Consider the following 19,463-nt stretch of genomic DNA (forward strand, 5'->3'; position numbering starts at 1 on the left):
CTAATATTTGAACTGCTGAAAGCAGCTCTCAACAACCACCAAAAACTGCCTGGACTAGGGCAGGAATACGGCTAACCGATACCTGCGACTTAACGGGCTTGGGGTTTTAGAAAGTAGTCCCGCTGCAGTGGGAAATGGGCTTTGGGGCCTTTGTGTTCCATTTGTTTAAAAAAATAAAATAAAAAGTACCTCAAAGAGATTTCCTGTAAAGATAGCCTGACCTTTAGTGTCTGCCTCAGTGGGTCCGTGCCCATCTGCTGGCTGCTGATGACCTGGCAGCACTGCCGGCGGGAACGCCTTTCTTTACACTCCCCTGTCCCAGGGTAAGGAGTGGCAGTAAAGCCAGTAAGTTGGGATGAGACCAAATCAAGGTAGTAGTAACTAAGTTGCACATAGAGGCATTTCCACGTGGAGATTTTTAAGATCGCAGACGTGAACTGTGCATATTAACTCCCTGGAGAAATTCCATGAAAGACGGGTTTTCTTCGAATTCTGAACAGCTAGGCCTTGTGAATTAAAATTAAATAGCTTATTTATGCTAAAGGGGAGAGGAGCCAACTTACTTATGCCGGTGTAGCCATGAACTTGGGTTCTAAGTTTTGAGACCCATCGCTTCTCTAGGGCTCAGTTTTCCTAATCTATGAAATGGGAGGTTTGGGGGTGTCATCGTAGAGCAGAACTGCCTTTGCCACTGTAACTCTCACTGGAGCTCCCCCTTCCATTCATCAGAATCGAAGTTCAAGGGCAGTTAATCCCACAGACAACCTCTTCAAGTGACTTCAGGGAAGAGCCTGTAGCCTTTGGGGTCTCAATCTCACAGGAACTGCTTAATGAACTGTCACTGGCATTCCCCATTTTCCAAGGCCAGTCATATTTGCCCAGAGTTAGAGGTAGAACCTGGCATCTTGGTCCAGAGGTACAGGTTAGAAGGGGACTTTTTGTCATGTGCAGTATTTTGCCTCAGATCCACTTTCCTGTGGGAAAGCTCTTTTTAGCAAAAAGCTAGGGGTATTTGAATATTCTTATTTACTCTGGCATGGCCAGAGAATAGGACATACTGCAGACCTGATGTTAAAAACAAACAAATATAAAGGCAACTCACTATAATAAAGATAATTATCAAGTATAGCCAAGAGCACAGTTCATACATCAAAAATAACAGCCTTGAAAATTTTGGGTACACTTTCATTAAGTGCTTAAATTGGATAACACAGACTTGTGCTTAAATCCTCAATCGGAAACAATAAAATTATCTTTCATGACTATCTTCATGTTCTTCTGTGTTTTCTCATTGTTGCTGTCTGAACCGGTATCCAGTGCATTCTCACAAAATTAGCTGTTTTCCTTGTCACCTTTACCTCCACCTGTCTGCCTCTCTTCTTGCTTCCAGGATTGGGTCATGGTGATAGCTTCATCCCCAGGAGCTCGCACAGTGCCTGGTACAAAAATACACAATAAGTAGCTTCTGAGTGAGTTTCTTCAGAGCTTCGTAGCACCTCTCACTTCCCCAGAGCATGCGGGGCCTGCAGTGTTCTCTATCTCTGCGCTGTCTCCAGTGTGCAATAGGGATGCAGGTGTGACTCTCATCCAGTTTAGATAGCATCTAAACTGCAAGTAGTAACAACATTTGCTGAGTGTTAATGTGCCTGGTATAGGGAAGGGTAAATAATTTTCCCTCTACCCTTCTAGGTTCCTGGCCGAGACACCTCTCCCCACCTCCTGTGATAAAGACAGATTAATAAGAGAAAAACAAACCGAAGTTTATTAACAGGAATACCTCCTCTACACATGGGAGAGACACAAGAAAACTGAGTAATTCCCTGAAATGGCCCAAGCCACCACCGTAAATACCAACTTCAACTAAAGACAAAAGAAAAACCTTGGGGCCCTAGCCAGTTTTGCTCAGTGGATAGAGCATCAGCTTGTGAACTGAAGGGTCCTGGGTTTGATCCCGGTCAAGGGCACATACCTCAGTTGCAGGCTCAATCCCCCGCCCTGGTCAGAGTGTATGCCGGAGGCAACCAATCGATGTGTCTCACATCGATGTTTCTCTCTCTGTCTCTCCCCGTCCCTTCTACTCTCTCTAAAAATCAATGGAAAAATATCCTTGGGTGAGAATTAACAACACACACTCACAAAAAAAAAAACATTGGGGAGTAGGGAGCCAGTTATGGGAGGTTTCCAGAAAAAGCCAGGTAAACCAGGGTAAGGTTGTTATACAGATTTCAGGTTCTCTTGTGATGTAATCCTGCTTCCCTTTCTAGTAGAGAGGGAGATACACAGGGAAATTTCCATTACTAATGTAAACGTCCCTTATGAAAGGATAGCTTCTCGGTTTTCTGAGGTTTTCCTTCTCTGCTGGTTTTAATCAGCTCAAAACAGCCCTTCTGCCAAAGAGGCATATTTCGTGGTGGTGCATTCTGCTGGCCTTCACTGGCACTGTTTAAAGCCCTTGCCTCTTATTCACTCATTAACTGACAGTTACCTTACAGTTGGGATAAAGAGGACAACTCTATTTTAAGAACTGGCCAAACCATTTGGAGTGTCTCCTTTCAAAGCTAGTGAGTTCAGGGGGACCAGCCTGTAGGTCCTTTGCCTCTTGGAATCTCAGCAGCCCTTTGCACAAGGAGCTCCATCACACACCCTGTGTCTCTTCCCAGGGTGTGAGATTTATGAGTTGATGGCAGTGATGTGGCTAACATCTCTTCATTAAATACATTTTGCTGGCCCCGGTCCTCTCCATTTGCCAGGGGAGTCAAAGCCATATGTCAATACAGTTCTCATAAACCTAATATCTACTAGTGTTGAACATTAATAGTTCATATAAGGTTATGAAAAGTAGGCCTCACAGCCCTTCTAGACCTGAGTCAAATGGAAGTAGAAAACAATTGTATTTATTGAAAGTAAAGTGAGAAATAGTGATTTTTGTAGATCTTCGTAGTGATTTCAAAATAATTCAGTTCTTTGTTATATTAATCAGACAGGAGTAAAAGATGCCTTATGGTTCAGCCTATGAGTGGCATGTGTCACTGTGTTAGTTTCCTGTGGCTGCAGTAGCAAAACATGATAAACAGAGGCTTAACAGAACACAGCTTTATTATCTTTTTAAAAAATATATATTTTATTGATTTTTTACAGAGAGGAAGGGAGAGAGAATAGAGAGCTAGAAACATCATGAGAGAGAAACATCGATCAGCTGCCTCCTGCACATCTCCTACTGGGAATGTGCCCACAACCCAGGTACATGCCCTTGACCGGAATCGAACCTGGGACCCTTCATTCCGAAGGCCGACGCTCTATCCACTGAGCCAAACCGGCTTCGGCCACAGCTTTATTACCTTACAGTTCTACAGGTGAAAAGTCCAAATGGTCTCACCAGGCTAAAATCAAGGTGTCTGCAGGGTTGGTCCCTTCTGAAAGCTCAAGGGAAGAGTCTGTTTTCTTACCTCTCCAGCTTCCAGAGGCTGCCCCATGCCTCGGTGTGTGGCCCCTTCCTCCATCTTCAAAGCTGGCAGTGGCTGGTCAAGTCTTTCTCAATTACATACTCTGACCCTGATTCTTCTTCCTCCCCTTGCTGCATTGCAGCACCCAGATGATGATAATGGGTTCACCTGGATAATCCAAAATAGTCTTATTTTATGGGCAGCTTAAAACCATGAAATAGCAACCTTAATGCCCCTTACCATGACACCCAATACATTCACAGGGCCCAGGAACATGAGTGTGGACATCTGTAGGGTGGGGACATCACGCTGCCTACCACGGGCTCTTTTCTCCCTACTTCACCACAACCCAGGCAAATGGCCTCAAACCTACTGCAAGGGAGGCTGGGGTTGGGATGGGTGAACACCTATCCAGCCCCCAGTGCTAGGCTTTTCCAGAGCACCTCCAGGCATGGATCCTATTTTTCCCTGGACTTCCTGAAATCAGCCTCCCTTAACTCCAGGACAGCCCACAGCTGCTCTGGGCCCATCACCAGGCAGCCTGCCCTTTGTGTCACAGCCACATTGTGGAATGGAGTGCACACTACTGTGGAAGACAGAGCATGGCATGTCTAGCTCTGATCTGATGCTCCACGGCACAGCTCTCAGTTTCATGGCCTCCTCTGGAAAGTGAATGGAGTGCCCCTGTATGGTTTAACAACCTTCCCACCTTGACAAACTATGATTCAAAGTGCAGAATAGCAATTCCCTTCTTCCTCAGCTTTCTGAGACATCAGGGGTACAATTTCTATAACTTACCTGGGGCTCATCTTTTAGCACAAGCCATGACTTCCACTCGCCACCCACGGACCTGAAAGACCCCACTCAGTCTCGGGAACAGGGTTCTTCTTGGGTTCCCCGTAACTCTTCATCTGGGGTGCCCGGTCTCCCCACAGGTTTTCTCTGCCTCTCCCCCTTTATCCTCTCCACTTTCTCTTTGTGGGGCCCCCACCTCAGATCCAGCAGCCCCCACAGACATGAAGAAATGTTTGCTTGCCCAGGAGTCTTCCCTCTCCTGGTAGAGCCATTCTCTGCACTGAGATGGTCCTTCGGCCTTGTCCCTCCTCATCTCACTGGTTCCAGGGTGGGCCAGGTCCATTTCCCCTTTGCTTACCTGCCACTGCATGGCTGTGCCGGAGATGATTAGGTTCACTCTTGGACTACTGTCCTGATGGTCTTCTGTGTTGTTCCCACCTGAACAGTCCTCTACTATTTGGTAGATTGGCTTTCCTTTGAGTAACATTCCAGTAGAACATTCCAGAGTAACGTTCCAGCAAGAACGAAACTGACATACACTTGCAAGTCTAGCTCTCGCACCTGAGTCAGTGCTTTGGGGACATTTGTGTGAATCAACAGCCTTCCCGCTTCCTGCTAAAACCCACACCCTGGTTCATGGGGCACTTACAGTCGTGAGCGGCCCTGGGGAGACCCCTTTCATCCCCCTGCCTGTCTTCCAGTGGTGGGTCTTCCAGCCTGTTGTGCAGGAGTAGAGAGCGAGCTATCGGTGACTCCCTTTCCCAGGAGGCACCCCGACATCCGAGGGGCTGCCCGGCCTTGGGAGTTTATGTGATCAGTTGCTTCCTCATTATTTCTTACCTGGCCAAGTCTGACTGAGGAGCAAGCCTCCTTCACTCCCTTTGCCCCTGGGGCAGGAAGCTGCTCCGCAGAGGACTTTTAACATCAAACGCAAGTCCACCCCCACCTGGGGCACAGAGTGCCCAGAACCTGCCCACAGGCCAGCACTTTGTGTTTCTCTGAGCTCTGAGGAGCAATGATACGGTTTCCTGGAAGGTCTGAGGAGGAAAGGCCTGCAGGGAGGGGTTCAGGGCACAGGCTGAGGGGTCTGATCAGCTCTGCAGTCCTGGCTGCATGACTGGGCCACTGGCTTCCCCACTCAGGTCTGGGGACCTACTCCCAGGGTTACTGTAAAGTGCGAGGACATGTGGCCAGTGGCTAGAACGATGCCTGGCACATAGTGAGGTGAAGAGCAGCAAAGTTAGTTATCCAGGATCTGCGATTCTCCAGAAGCTTCCTTGCTGAGATGGTGCACTGACGCCGTCCTGGTGAGGGGGAGCTGACCACGTCATTGGAGAGCCGTGTGGGGAGCACTCTGCAGGGTGTCACTTAACTCCTTCATAACCCCATGAGTCGTGGTAGCATCTGCAGTTTACATATAAGGACACGGCAGTGAGGAGACATTGACATACCAAGGACTCGAAGACTGAAGTCTCTCCAAGTACTAGATGCCAATTGTTAAAACCCATTCAATGAGAGTAGATGACAGATGAACATTTGCCGTGTGCCAAGCCCCACTGGCAGTGTGTCACGTGTGTTAGCTCATTTAGTCCTCAGTGAATCCCTGGGGGACAGGGAGAGAGCATTGTCACCCTTTCTTCACACACAGGGGACCCTGTGGCACAGATAGAGTTAGCAACTTGCCCAGACACATGCACGCACACAAGCACATGGGCAGAGCTGAGACCTGAGCCCAGGAGTCTGGCTCGAGGATCCGTGCCCGTAACCTCTGCCTGGCACTTCTGCTAGGAGGAAGCTTGTTCTTTAAATTTGAAGCTCTCATGTGAATAACAACCACAACAAAAATCTAGGATTTTTTTCTTAGGTCTTTCATAAAAATACTTACATTTGCAAATATTCCACAAAGATTTCTGCAAAAATAATTCTGCTTTTGTATTTTCACAAATGAAGAGTTCTAGTAGCAATGATAAAACAATCCCAATAAATACATGCTGTCATATTTTTGGCAGGATTTCAAGTTAAAATAAATCTGTCTCAGCCCTGAGTTATTATTTTTATTGTCACTTTTTATGGCTGCATTAATTACCACACACACTGTGAGGGGTGTGTGAAATTAATTGTTTTTATAAACTAAGTTAAAGGAAGGGCTAATGCAGAGTGACTGAGCTTTGTCATGTGGACTTACTTCAACAGAAGGGTGGACAGGCCACCCTGTGAGCTTCAGCTGACGGTTATTTTAAATGTCACCTGGACATGCATTGTGTTCTTTGTAGTCACTTGCACAGCCCTTTTTACTTTTGGTTTCTTGAAAACATCTGTGAGTTACAGTTTTTAAGTTCTTTGTCTGCTAAATTGAAATGATTCAGAGATCATTTTTAAATGAGCAACTATTAGCTTGCTCAGGCTGCTATAACAAAATATCACAGACTGGGTGACTTACACAACAGAAATTTATTTTCTCGCCATTCTGGAGGCTGGAAGTCCAAGATCAAGGTGCTGCAGTCTGGTTTCTCCTGAGGCCTCTCCCCTTGGCTTGCAGATAGATGGCTGCCTTCTCACTGTCCTCATGGGGCCTTCCCTCTGTGCACCTGCATCCTTGTGTCTTTTCTCCTCCTTATAAGGACACCAGTCACATTAGATTAGGGCCCCACCTAACAGCCTCTTTTTAACCTAGTCACCTCTTAAAGGCCCTATCTCCAAGGTTATGGGAGTTAGGGCTTCAACAAATGAATTTGGAGAGACCACAGTTCAGCCCACAGGTGCACTTTTAATCAAATTCTAATGGACATGGGAAGGGGGTGAATTTAAAAAACAATAACATTTAGTGGGACAATTATTTCATTATTCTTTGGCAAAACAAAAACTCTAGCCAGTTTTGCTCAGTGACTAGAGTGTCGGCCTGCGGACTGAAGGGTCTTAGGTTCAATTGCGGTGAAGAGCGCATACCTAGGTTTCAGGATGATCCCTGACCCCAATGGGGGCGTGTGGGGAAGGCAACCAGTCAATGTGTCTCTCTTGCATCGATGTTTCTCTCTCTCTGTCTCTCCCCCTCCCTTCCATTCTCACTAAAAAAATCAATGGAAAAAATGTCCTCTGGTGAGGATTATAAAACAAAACAAACAAAAAAACCCATTTATTTCAATAGAGTAGTAAATTATCTTAAACGTGCTACAGATTTTATTTTCAGTCTCCATTTCTTAAGGTTTGGCATCCTACATAACAGAAATTTTGATAAGCCACCTGCAAATGGTATTTTTGTTTTCTTGTTTTTAAATTGAGTCCAAAGTGAGGGAAATCCCCCAAAGTGAGGGAACCACCCTCAAAGAAGAAGCTGAAATTTACAGCAGAATGAGCCTTGGGTCCACTGAGGCAGAGAGCGACCTGGTGTCTCTTCCTTTTCTTATTAGGACACCAGTCACACTGGACTAGGGCCCATCCCAGCAGCCTCATTTAATCCAAAACGCCAGTGGGAAGCTGGGCACTCAGAGGCCAAACCCATGGAGAAAGGGTGGGGGAAAGCAATCTGGCTGTGGGATGGTGAGGGAGCTGCTCTGTTTCAGATGGAGAAAGTGTCCTTGGGAATCTGAATGCAGGCCTGCCTTTACATGGGCTGTGAGTTCAGATTTGCACTTTCCCAGTTCCTGAGGAATCTGACATAAAAAAAGTTTCCAGGTGCCTGTACTCCTGGCCCGACAGAGCTCCTGCAGCATCCCTCCAAAGGATGCTGCCTGCATGCCAGGCCCAGAGGATCCCACAGCTGAAGCCCTACTGGAAACAGCTCATAACCCACAGTCACCCAACAGGAGAGTCAGCAGACAAACACAGGCAGTAGATTAGACTCCCAAGGACCTCAGGTAATAAAATAATTGGATAGACACCTATAAGACAGGTATGTCTAAAATGATTAAGTATATAAAAGGATTAAAAACACAAGAAATGAGTAAACCCTGCCTTGCCTTTTTCTGATGGATACTGCGAGGGAATGTTGGCCATGGAGCTGGCATCACCAGCTTCAGGGGCTGGCCAACCCTCCCAGGGACAGTGAAAGCTAATCTCCTCGAAGTGTGTGAGCCTGGGCAGGTATTTCACATTCTCTTTCCTGTTCTTCAGGATCATAAAGAAACTTGTCTGGACTTTCCTAATCAGCAGGGTCCAACCAAATTTGAAATGAGGACAGGTGGACTGGATTGAGATGGGAGCTGAACCAGGACAGCCACTGGGAGAGCCTGTCCTAGGGGGTATGGTGGGGGGAGGGTGCTGAGCCTGGGGGCCATGAGTGCAGTTGCATGGCTCTGCTTTCTCTCATATTCTTGCCTGTGCCAAGGCTACCACACGCCTCTGTCTTAGCCCATTTGGGCTGTTTTGACAGACTACCACAGACTGGTGGCTTATAAACAGCAGCTCTTCATTCAGGCTGCAAGTCCAAGGTCAGGGTGCCATCAGATTTGGTGTCTCTGAGGGTCTGTTTCCTGGTTCTTCTCTATCCTCACGTGGTGGAAGGAGCAAGGGTGCTCTCTGGGGTCTCCTTATAGGGGCTCTAACTCCATTTTTGAGAGCTCCACTCTCATGACCTAATCACCTCTCAAAGGCCCTGCCTCTAAACACCATCACATTGTGGATTAGGATTTCAACAGCCTCTTCTCATTCAGATTTGTAGATTTTAGGGTGCTGCTCTAATCCCCTTTTTGCAGATGAAACAGTGAGGCTTTAAGGGGCTGAGTCTGAGACCACATAGGTGAGAACATGGAGGAGGAGCTTACTGACACAAAGCCCGGTCTAGTAACCACATAAGACTGGTTTTCTTAAACAGGGCCAGCATTTCCAGACTCTATCCTGTGGAACACTATAGTCCTAAAGGATGATAACTTGGGATAAAAATTCTGTGGTCAAAGGCATTTGGGAAAGACAGCACACTGTGCGCCTCATAGAGCTTCATAATGCACAGTACGGGGCAAGAAATCTGGCTTGAAGAAACCCATTTAATGCTGTTCAACCTAGCATTTCCCACACTTAACAGATCCTAGAGCAGGGGTGGGCAAACTTTTGACTCGAGGGCCACAATGGGTTCTTAAACTGGACCGGAGGCCCGGAACAAAAGCATGGATGGAGTGTTTGTGTGAACTAATATAAATTCAAAGTAAGCATCATTAATAAAAGGGTACGGTACATCATTACATAAAAGGGTACGGTTTTTTTTTTGTTTTGTTTTGTTTTTTAGTTTTATTCATTTCAAACGGGCCGGATCCAGCCCGCGAGCCGTAGTTTGCCCACGGCTGTCCTAGAGTCCACATTTTTTTTGTTTTTTTCTTACAAAACAGTACTAATATATTAGCCATTGAGAAATGGAAATCAAACTACAATAAGATATCACTTCACACCCACTAGGGTGGCTGTGACTGAAAAGATAGGCGGTAACAGTGTCGGTGAGCATGTAGAGAAGTCAGAGCCCTCAAACTGGCTGGAATAGAAAGTGATGCTGTGGCTTTAGAGTTTCTCAAAATGGTAACTATAGAGTCATTCTGTAACCCAGCTATTCCACTGCTAGGTGTATACCCAAGAAAATGAAGGTGTATGTTCATGTATCTACACAGAACCTTGTACACAAGTTGTTCATGGCTGCATCATTTATAACAGCCAATGTAGAAACAACCAAATGTCCATCAGCAGATGATTCGATGAACTAAATGTGGTCTACCCAAGCAATGGAATATTATTCAATCATAAAAAAGAATGAATACTGACACATGCTACAACATGGATGATCCTTGAAAACATGCTGAATGAAAGAAGCCAGTCAGCAAAGGCCACACATTTTATGATTCCATTGATGTCTAATGTCCAGAATAGGAAAACCCAGATGACTGGTTGCTGGGGGAGAGGACGGATTAGGGGATGACCATTTTGATTTGAGGTTTCTGTTTGGGGAGATGAAATGTTCTCAAGTTGATTGTGTCGATGGTTGTACAACTCCGAATACACTCAAACTGAGTTGTACGCTCTAAATGGGTGAATTGGATTGTATGTGAATTATATGTCAAGCTGTTTTAAAAAATTAACTTGACATCCACCAGCACTCGGTTTCACAGCACAGTCTGGGAAGGGCTTCAGCAGACAACTTGGCTGCCACCTGAGCAGCCTCTGTGAATGTGGCAGTAGCTGTCCCATGTCACCTGCAGCTAGGTCACCCCATCGGAAGCATCATTGGAGACAAATGCTGTATGATTTCACTTACAGGTGGAATCTAACAAACAAAATGAAACACGTAAACTCAGAGATACAGAGAACGAACTGATATTTGCTAAAGGGGAGAGGGTGAAAGGTGGGTGAAAGGGGGAGGGGATCAACAAGTACAAAATTCCAGTCATAAAATAAGTCATGGGATGTAAAGGACAGCATAGGGAATATAGTCAATGATATTGTAATAACTACAGTGACAGGTGAGTACTAGGCTTACCATGGGGATCACTTCGTGTAAGGTTTGTAAATGTTGAGTCACTATGATGTACACCTGAAACTAATATATTGTATGTCAACTGTTATTGAAAAATAAAAACTAATGCAGGACCAGTCAAAAAAAAATTTTTTTAAAGCATCATCATTATTTGAGAAAGTATCACAGGGCAGGGATTCAGTGGGATCTTGTTGTGTCAAGAAGACATGCAGGACCTAAAGCAACAGCCACTCTGTCTAATGATTCGTACTCTGGTTACACTACTGCTCTTATGAAATACCTATGAGACCAAAAGCAAACAGGAGCCATGGGGAGTTTCGAAGTGGATCTGTGAGGCTGGGCTGAGTGCTATGTCATAGTGACTCTTCCCCCAACAGCACTAACTTTCTGTTAATCACTGCCACTGATGCCAGGTTATCTGAACTAACTGGTGGCCAGGGGGCACCTAAAAACTTTGGAGCTGGTTCCCCTGATCTTCTAGAGGTTCCGTTTCCACACTGACCACACCCTCTTCGCTTTCTTTCTAGTGAAAGCTGGTGGAATGCGAATCGTGCAGAAACACCCGCATTCTGGAGACACCAAAGAAGAGAAAGACAAGGACGAGGAGGAGTGGGAGACCGAGCCCAGGTAGGAGAGTGCTGGTGACTCTGAGCGTGTGGCACAAATACCATTATTCAGTTACACATTAATGTTTGTTCTCTGTCCTGTGCTTCTGATAACTCCTGGGCTGTTTGGGGCCGCTGCTGTGTATTTTTCCTTTTCTAATCAGCGGGGAGCGGGGGGGAGATATTTGTATTCTCAGCCTGGGGAGGAAAGGGGCATCTGGAACACACCCTCCCTGACTGCATCTGAGCATATGCCCTCAATCTGTGGGCAGCAGCCTGGAGACCTTGAAAATGCCACACCAGCTGAATCTTGGGTGGGCCTGGTGTTCTGTGCAGCCAGGGGAGAGAACTGTTGATTGTAAAAAGGTCCACACGCACCTGGGCTCTCCCAGTTCTTCAGCCAAATCGAGAATCAGCACAGCCACACACAGGTGTCCCTAAATGACATCTCGGTCCCAGCCCCCTGGCTCCCAGACAGCTCCTCTCCCTGCATTACAGCTCGTCTCCCTGCATTCCCCCATCTCTGTTAATGAACTATTTTCCTTGGAGGTTCTGATGTCAAGTTTGGTTCAAGGACCTGGGTATCGATCTGTATCCTCCTACCTTATAATACATAGACATGCACCAGAAATGCATATGCCTCCCTGAGCTTGTCCACATAGAAGAACGTGATCAATGAGCTTTCTACCTTACAACTTGTCGCTAGACAGTGTCTCCCCCAGAGGAGGAAAGAACGTGTAGGAAGGGTGTGGAAAGCAGCTAACCTGTATTCCTGTGGATTAGGCGCATTGTTTAGTTTCAGTCCAGTAGTCCTTAATAGGAGGTGTATTCTCCTGCTTTACCCATGGGAAACTCAAGTCCAGAGAGACGATAAACTTGCCCACACTGTGTGCCTTGCAAGTGGATGGGGCAGGAATTTAAACCCAAGCCTTACAGGGTCCTGAGCAGGCCAGGCTTCCAACTGAATTGCTCCTACAAGCTTGTGCCCCCTAGAAAGGAATGTGCATATTCTTGGTGGCCCCATGTGGGCCCCACCGGTCCGCTCATGTATGTGCTGAATCTCTGGATGTTTTCTGCAATCTTTGGATGCTATGAGTTACCCTGCAGTCACTTGATGGGCAGACAAAATTTGGGACGAAGTTTCTGAGTGACTTTTGCCCATTTTAAATCATGAGATCAGCAACCTGAAGGTCCAGCCAAGTTCCGGTTTTAAAAGAAGTGGTTTAAAGAAAACTAGCATTATCTTCCTCAGCAGCTATTTTCACAAAGCTGTGTTTGTAACATAACAGCATCAGTAACACCTACAGGTCCACAGTCCTGGGTCTGAAAATCTTGGGGCCTGCTTCAGTTCAGTGAAAAATTTAGGGGTTTTTGGACCAGTGATACAGACTTTAGGAGAATAAAAGAGTGCACATTCCAATTAGAGCCCCTAGTGGGGTTTTGGGCAGTGTATTGTGACCTGGTGTGATGTTCACATTTTCAAATCTACATGCTTGGGTCAGTTCAGATAAGTTTTGCTTCCGTACGAGTTATAAGGAAACTGAACTTTCAGAAGATTCTTGAATGAAGGATGAGAGCATGTGGGCCTGGAGATATTTCTGCACTAGAAAACCTGGGATGCCTCTTCTTCATATCCACTTGTTTCCTTAAGAGGGAAGAAAGAGGATGAGAGAGAAAGCCATGCCTGGAAAAAAAATTCCAGAAAGTTCATGTGATTGTAAGTGGCAGAAGGTACAAATAGCTTTTTCCTATGTAGCAGTGTCAATACAGTGAGAGGTGATAGTTTATTATCATGTTTATAAATAAGGACATAACAGCCCATGTGTTTTCTTTCTATTGATTTTTTTTCATGAGGTGGAATGTGGCATTTATGGAAGATGCGCCGTTTAAATAAATATGCCAAAGAATGAATGATTGCAGAGAAGGGAGCGGGCACCCAGGACTCTAGAGTGTAGCATCATGCTCACCACGAAGGTGTGTTCTCTCTGGAACCAAGGATTGCGTAGCAGGCTGACTGCAGAGTAGGGTTTGCGTAGCACACGAGCAAGGGTTCTTTGTTCCCTGCAGCCCAGTGGCTGTCATAGGTTTCCTGTAGGTGTGCTCGCTCTTGTCCTCCTGACTTCAGCTTTGCTCTTGGCACACCATGGGCAGGTGGGTGGGGTCAGCCTCCGTGGAGTCAAGCTGCTGACCTGTGCTCTGTGTGCCTGGTGCCCTGTGTACTGGTTTACTTCCACCACCGGGCTCTCCCCGTGTTCTCCCGGGCTGACTGAAGAGTTCTAGTCAGTCATCCTCCCTCATATTTTAGAGTGCAATGAGTCTGGCCCTGTTCCAGCAGCTCAGAGAGGGCAAGTAACTTTTCGAAGCTCACACAGTAATGAGTGGCCGAGCCAGCTTCCTAGCAGTGGCGGCTGGGTCCAGAGACCTCACCCTTAGCCACTAGGCTGTGCTTACCAATGGTGTGCCTGCTTGGTGCTGGGCACTGCTGAGTGCTTCAGTTGAGTTTAAAGCTCACACACCTGTGCGTTGCTATGACTGTGACCATGAGAAAGATGAAGAAACCAAGGCTTAGGAGGCTCTCCGACCCAGTGATACACAGCTGGTGGTGGCCAGTATGCTATTGAAGTCCCTGAATTGGCAGAATATTTCTAGGATCAACATAGACTGTGACTCTGGATCCCTTTATAAAATAAACGAATAAATTATGGGGTTGCCCATAACTGTTTCCATATTCCTCAAGCCCATAATCCTACCCGTGCAGCCTCACATCAGTAGGTGGTCTAATTGTCAGGGTAAAACGAGGTTTCAGTGCCTGGAAACACTTCAGGCCTATCTTTACTGCAGAGTTTGTCAAACGTTTAATTATTCTCTCGGAAGCGTCGTGGTGTGTGACTTCCACATCAAATTACCCTCATCCTGAAGTTTGCATGTTTTCAGGTTTGGATTAAGTGTTCTCTGGATATGAAAACAAGTACATGGTCTCAGGTGCCAATTTCCTCCCTTGGCTTTTCTTCCCATAGTTTTTTAAACTGGTGTTATGTTTACCCACTCATCTCTGGTGGTTCCCTTCCTCATTAATCTGATAATCAAGTACTGATTACAGGGACAATGAACAACTAGAGCATTAAAGAGGTTGTTCTGTGACCAAAAGTACTAATACCACAGCTTTTACTTGTAATTTTTTATTGCAAATATTTATACAACTCTTAATCCTTTCAATCTTAAGTTTTTTGGAGATTTACAAATAATTTCCCATGTTGTCAAATTGTTTTGAGGTGCTGCATTTTTTAAAAGAAATCTGAAAATGTTGCTCGAGAATTTCCGTCCAGCTGACTTCTAGTTACCTGTGGCCCTTTACATCCAAGAGGAGTAATAGGCTTCACTATTATTAACTAACTAGAGGCCCAGTGCACGAATTCGTGCATGGGTGGGGTCCCTCGGCCTGGCTGGTGATCGAGGCCTATGGGGGGGGGGAGGGCTGCAGGAGGTGGGCTGGCCGGCCGGGGAGGAAGCGGGGGAACGGGAGGTTGGCTATGGGAGCGCACTGACCCAGGGGGCAGCTCCGGCGTTGAGCATCTGCCCCCTGGTGGTCAGTATGCATCATAGCGACTGGTTGACCGGCCGTTCTGGTCATTCCGGTTGTTCGGTCATAATGGTCGCTTAGGCTTTTATATATATAGATACTTTCCTGAGTGGCTGCTGGTTTCTATCTTAGAACTGGCCCAATTAAGGAAAGCCATGATTTTCCTCAAAGCCTTTTGTTGAGCAAGTTGCATTATGTGAAGAAGTTGCAGACATAGCATGGAAATCAGGACTCAGTAGGAGCCACTAAAGAAAACAGTTTAGTGTCGAACATGTACTGAAGTCCTGTCAAGTACAAAGCCCAAATATGAATCTGGCTTGGTACAAGATAAAACAAAATAGGTGACGGGAAGAATGAACTAGAAATGGAAGGGTTTAGGTGTGGACTGGGGGTGGGCTGAGCTCAGTTCTTTACAGCTCTGGTTAGGATTGCAGTCCTGTTTCACATAACCCAAAAATAAGCATACAGCTCAAACCACCCATCATGTGGGAAAGACCTGTAATGGGATACAAGCATTAACAGATGAACCTAACTGTAATACAGATGTTTACATAGTTACTATAACCAATCGAAAGGAGTGGAAAGAAAAAAACCTAACCTAAGTAACTTTGGATACAGTATTTTGATCAAATACTATAAGGTTAAAAAAAATCATAAATGGTATACTCCAGTTAGTAAATATGTTTCTTACAGGAGTATATTGGATTAGCAATTCTGAAATTGCTTGATGTGTATACTAAGATTAAACAAATAAGTAAATATATTGTGGTAGAGAGAGCCAAGTTGCTTACTGTCAGAGAAAGAGGTTACAAATAGGTAAGGGAGAAGATTAAAATGAACTTTGTGGTGTTGAGTTGGAATTGGAAGTATTAGTATGAGCTCCTAGATTTAAATAGATGGATGGATGGGTGGGTGAATGGATGATGGGTGGTTGGGTGGATGGGTGGATGGATGGATGGATGGATAGGTAGATGGATACATGATTGGATGCATGAATGGATAGATGGATGGATAGTAGATATATACTCATATACATACATGCAGATATAGATCTAGATGGGGAGGATTAGTATGCACACCTACTGTTCCCAGCTGTGTTCACTGAGAAGATCTAAAAACAAACAAACAAACAAAAAACAATAAAACCTGACACCCATGTACCCATGAGCATCCTGAGGGCCCAGATCTTGGTTTTAAACACCATTACCCAATCAAGGGAACCAGGGTTTCTTGGAGAAGTGGTTAATTCCAGGGCCAGAGCAGGAAAAATAAATGTAAATAGATTTGCATGTTCCAAGCAGGAATAACGTGTAGTGCCAGAGCCCGAGGAAGTGCACTAAGCAGAACAGGGCTTGTCAGAACAGCACAGGCACCAGCGTGAAAGCACCCGAGTTGGCTGCGAGCACGCTGATGGCATCGGAGAGGCTGCTAGGGAGGGCGAGTGTCTGTCTGTGCTTACAGTCTGCAGTCCATCCTAATGGCAACACCGCTCTCCGTGGCTCTGCAAGGGCTCAGAGGAACCCACTCTCATCCCATTTTAGTGGGCAGAGCCTCCTCCTAGACTGGCTGCCTCTCTCTAGAAGCAGTGTGTCTGCTTCCTGGTGCTGTGTGCAAAGGACCACAAACTGGTGGTTTTAACTATAGAAATGTATTCCTTCCAGCTCTGGAGACCTGAGGTTCCAGGTCAAGGTGTCAGCAGGGCCGCGCTCCTTCTGAAACATGAGGGAGGATCTATTCAGGCCTCTCCTGTAGCTGCTGGTAGCTCCCCAGCTAGTGGCAGCATAACTGTAACTTTCACCTGGCCTTCTCCCTGTGCCTGTCTGCGTCCAGTTTCCCTTTCCATAAGCACCTCAGGCATATTGGATTAGGGGCTCACTCTACTTTAGTATGACCTCATCTTAACTATTTCCAAATAAGGTTACATTCTGGGGACTGGGGCTAGGACATTACCATAGGAATCTGGGGCGGGGGACACAATTCAACCCATTACAAGCAGGCAGCACCTCATGCCACTAGGCATTGTTGGCAGTCCCCAGCTCTGTTGACAGGCCAGCAGCAGTGGCAGTATAATAATAATTTTATTAGCTGAGGCCAGCGGACAGTTGCCCAGTTGAGCACAGTCTGCCTCCCCAGTCAGGTGATGCTCTGAGACCAGGGAGGGGGCTCAGGCTTGATCACGCAGCCCGTCAATTTATAGACTGGTTTGTGCCTGCACCCCAATAAGTGTATATTCATTTCAAATACCTCATACAATCCTAACATTATATAAATTATAAAATGGATGCAAATGGATATTAATGTGTTAGATAAAGTTGAAATAAGCACTACTTCAGTGTCGTGCTAATTATTATGAGTTTATAATATTAGTTACTACTATCCCAAGGTCCCTGGAGGTGAGGGTTCTCATTGATGATTTAGGTTTAAATCTAAATTTCTAAGGACCTTCTTGGTGATTTCAGGCTTGGTGGGGGAGGCAGCTTCTTGTCAAATCTGGTTAGATGTGTAATGTGGCTCATGAAGTACTTAAACTAGGACACGTGTAACTTTTTTATTATTGTTCACTTGTGTTTTTGTCCTCCAACAGTTTATTGTGCAGGAATCTTTTTAAGCCACTTGTTAATTTTGTAAAATTTATGTAAAATCCATTCATAATACATTTGAGTACAGTTCTAGGTGCTTGGGATATATCAAGGATAAAACTATAGAATGTAGTTCACTACCCCATTAGCCAGACAGTGTCGTATAGATGTTGCAGGACATTGGAAGCAGCTGAAGGGGTGCAGGGACCTGCAGGTGGTGCCCCACTCCTTCCTCCAAAGCCCTAAGGACCGTCAGGCAGACAACAAGACAGTCCACATAGTACATAGGGAGAAAGCTTAATTCATCTGGTGTTTTTGTTAGCTAAAAATAATGTAAATAGATTCACATGTTTATCTCATTTGTCCTCTCAAGCACAAAGAACTGCCTTGTCCTTGATTGCTTAGTGGTGGCTCCACTATCAGTGTTCCTGTTGAATGCGGTATAAATTAAACATTTCCCTTGAAGCCTGTGGCTATGTGTATATTAGGATGATCAATAGGAACACAACCGTGGGCATTTTAAAAAATGTTTCCCAGAACCGCCCAATGAACACAGAGTATGATGTGTGTGACCCAGCACTTTATGTCCTAGAAGTCGTGGGCATTAGCCTTGTCAGGAACTCAGTCTCTGAGTTCTTTTTTCATGAAGATGAGCACCAGAGGAAGGCACAAGGCTGACAGGTAGCAAGTCAAAGGCTCGCTGCTCCGCCAAGGAAGGGAGCATATGGGCCTCCATATGTCACAGGCGCCGGGCTGGACGCCTTGGGTTTGGGAGGGAGAAGGAAAGTGCTGAAGGCCCGGCTTTTCTCCAGTGCCCAGGCTGCTGGTAACTGGCTTGGAGGCAGTGTTGGCACAACATCTGGTTCCAGAACAGATGCGGAAATCAGGTGTGATTGATGAGCTTCTGAGCACCCTTTCCTGCTCCCTCTCCCTTCGCTGGCCTCCAACCTCCTTACAAGACTGTCGCTCCCCTCCACACCGGGAGAGCTCCTCTTATCAGATGGAAGGAGAGGAGGAAGGAAGTGGAGCTATCAGTTTTCCCCTCCAGACACTGCTCTGCACATCTGCCTGGCAGCAGCCTCTTGGAACAGATGACTCTTTTGTTTTTTACAGTGTTGCTCAAAGGACTGCAGTATTTATCAACAGTGTTTTCTTATTACATAAACATGTGAACTGAATTTAAATCAACTCTCCAGTGGTTGGATTTTATAGGATGAAACATGTACTAACTTCATAGAATAATGCTACATATAAGAATAACTACAGAAAAACAAGAGCCTTTATTGAGTTTATTACATTACAGTCACTATGCCTGAAATTTTTAAACCCTCTATTAAATAGACTCCATTGACTTCAACTGTCTCAGAATGCAGAGCACTCAAAAAATGCAGTACTAACCCCCGCTTATCCACAGGGGACACGTGCCAAGACCCCCAGTGGATGCCTGAAACTGCAGATAGTACCAAGTCCTAGAGATACTATGTTTTTCTCCTCTACATACAGACTTATAAAGTTTAATTTATAAATTAGGTATAGTGATTAACAACAATAACTAATAAAATAGAACAATTATAATTTAATGTAATGAAAGTTGTGTGAATGATTTGGGGACTATTGTTAAGTAAAATAAGGGTGGACTTGTACACAAGCACTGTAATGCCACCACAGTGGATCTGATAATTGGGATGACTATAGGTGACTAACAGGCAGGAGCATCTGCAGCATACAGCATGGAGATGCTGGACAAAGGGATGATTCACATCCCAGGGGGAAATGGATGGGGCAAAACACCAAACTGGTAAAGATCCACAAAGCTTTTTATGTTAAAAAGAAGTATTTGTCCCCTTCTAGGTATAGATGCTGGGGTCCAACCCCAGCAGGTCCAGGGGTCCCCAAAGGTGTGGACGGAGTCGGCAAAGAAGGAATGACACAGAGACAGCGTTCAGTTGATCAGCAGCCTTGCCAGGATCTCTAGCCACAATCTCCAGCCAAGTTCTGTGTCCATGTTCT

The 19,463-nt window shown here is 45.6% G+C and overlaps 1 protein-coding gene across 1 annotated transcript in view; it reads left to right on the forward strand.

Annotated features, from left to right (window-relative positions):
• DAP (death-associated protein) overlaps positions 1 to 19,463 on the forward strand; it is a 49,837-nt gene that overhangs the window by 1,088 nt on the left and 29,286 nt on the right. Inside the window, exon 2 of the mRNA XM_006769454.2 lies at positions 11,217 to 11,316. Within this exon, the coding sequence (XP_006769517.1) occupies positions 11,217 to 11,316 (100 nt within the window). The remainder of the gene's footprint in view (positions 1 to 11,216; positions 11,317 to 19,463) is intronic.

The sequence above is a fragment of the Myotis davidii genome, unplaced genomic scaffold (genome assembly GCF_000327345.1).
Source record: "Myotis davidii unplaced genomic scaffold, ASM32734v1 scaffold143, whole genome shotgun sequence".
NCBI lineage: Eukaryota > Metazoa > Chordata > Mammalia > Chiroptera > Vespertilionidae > Myotis > Myotis davidii.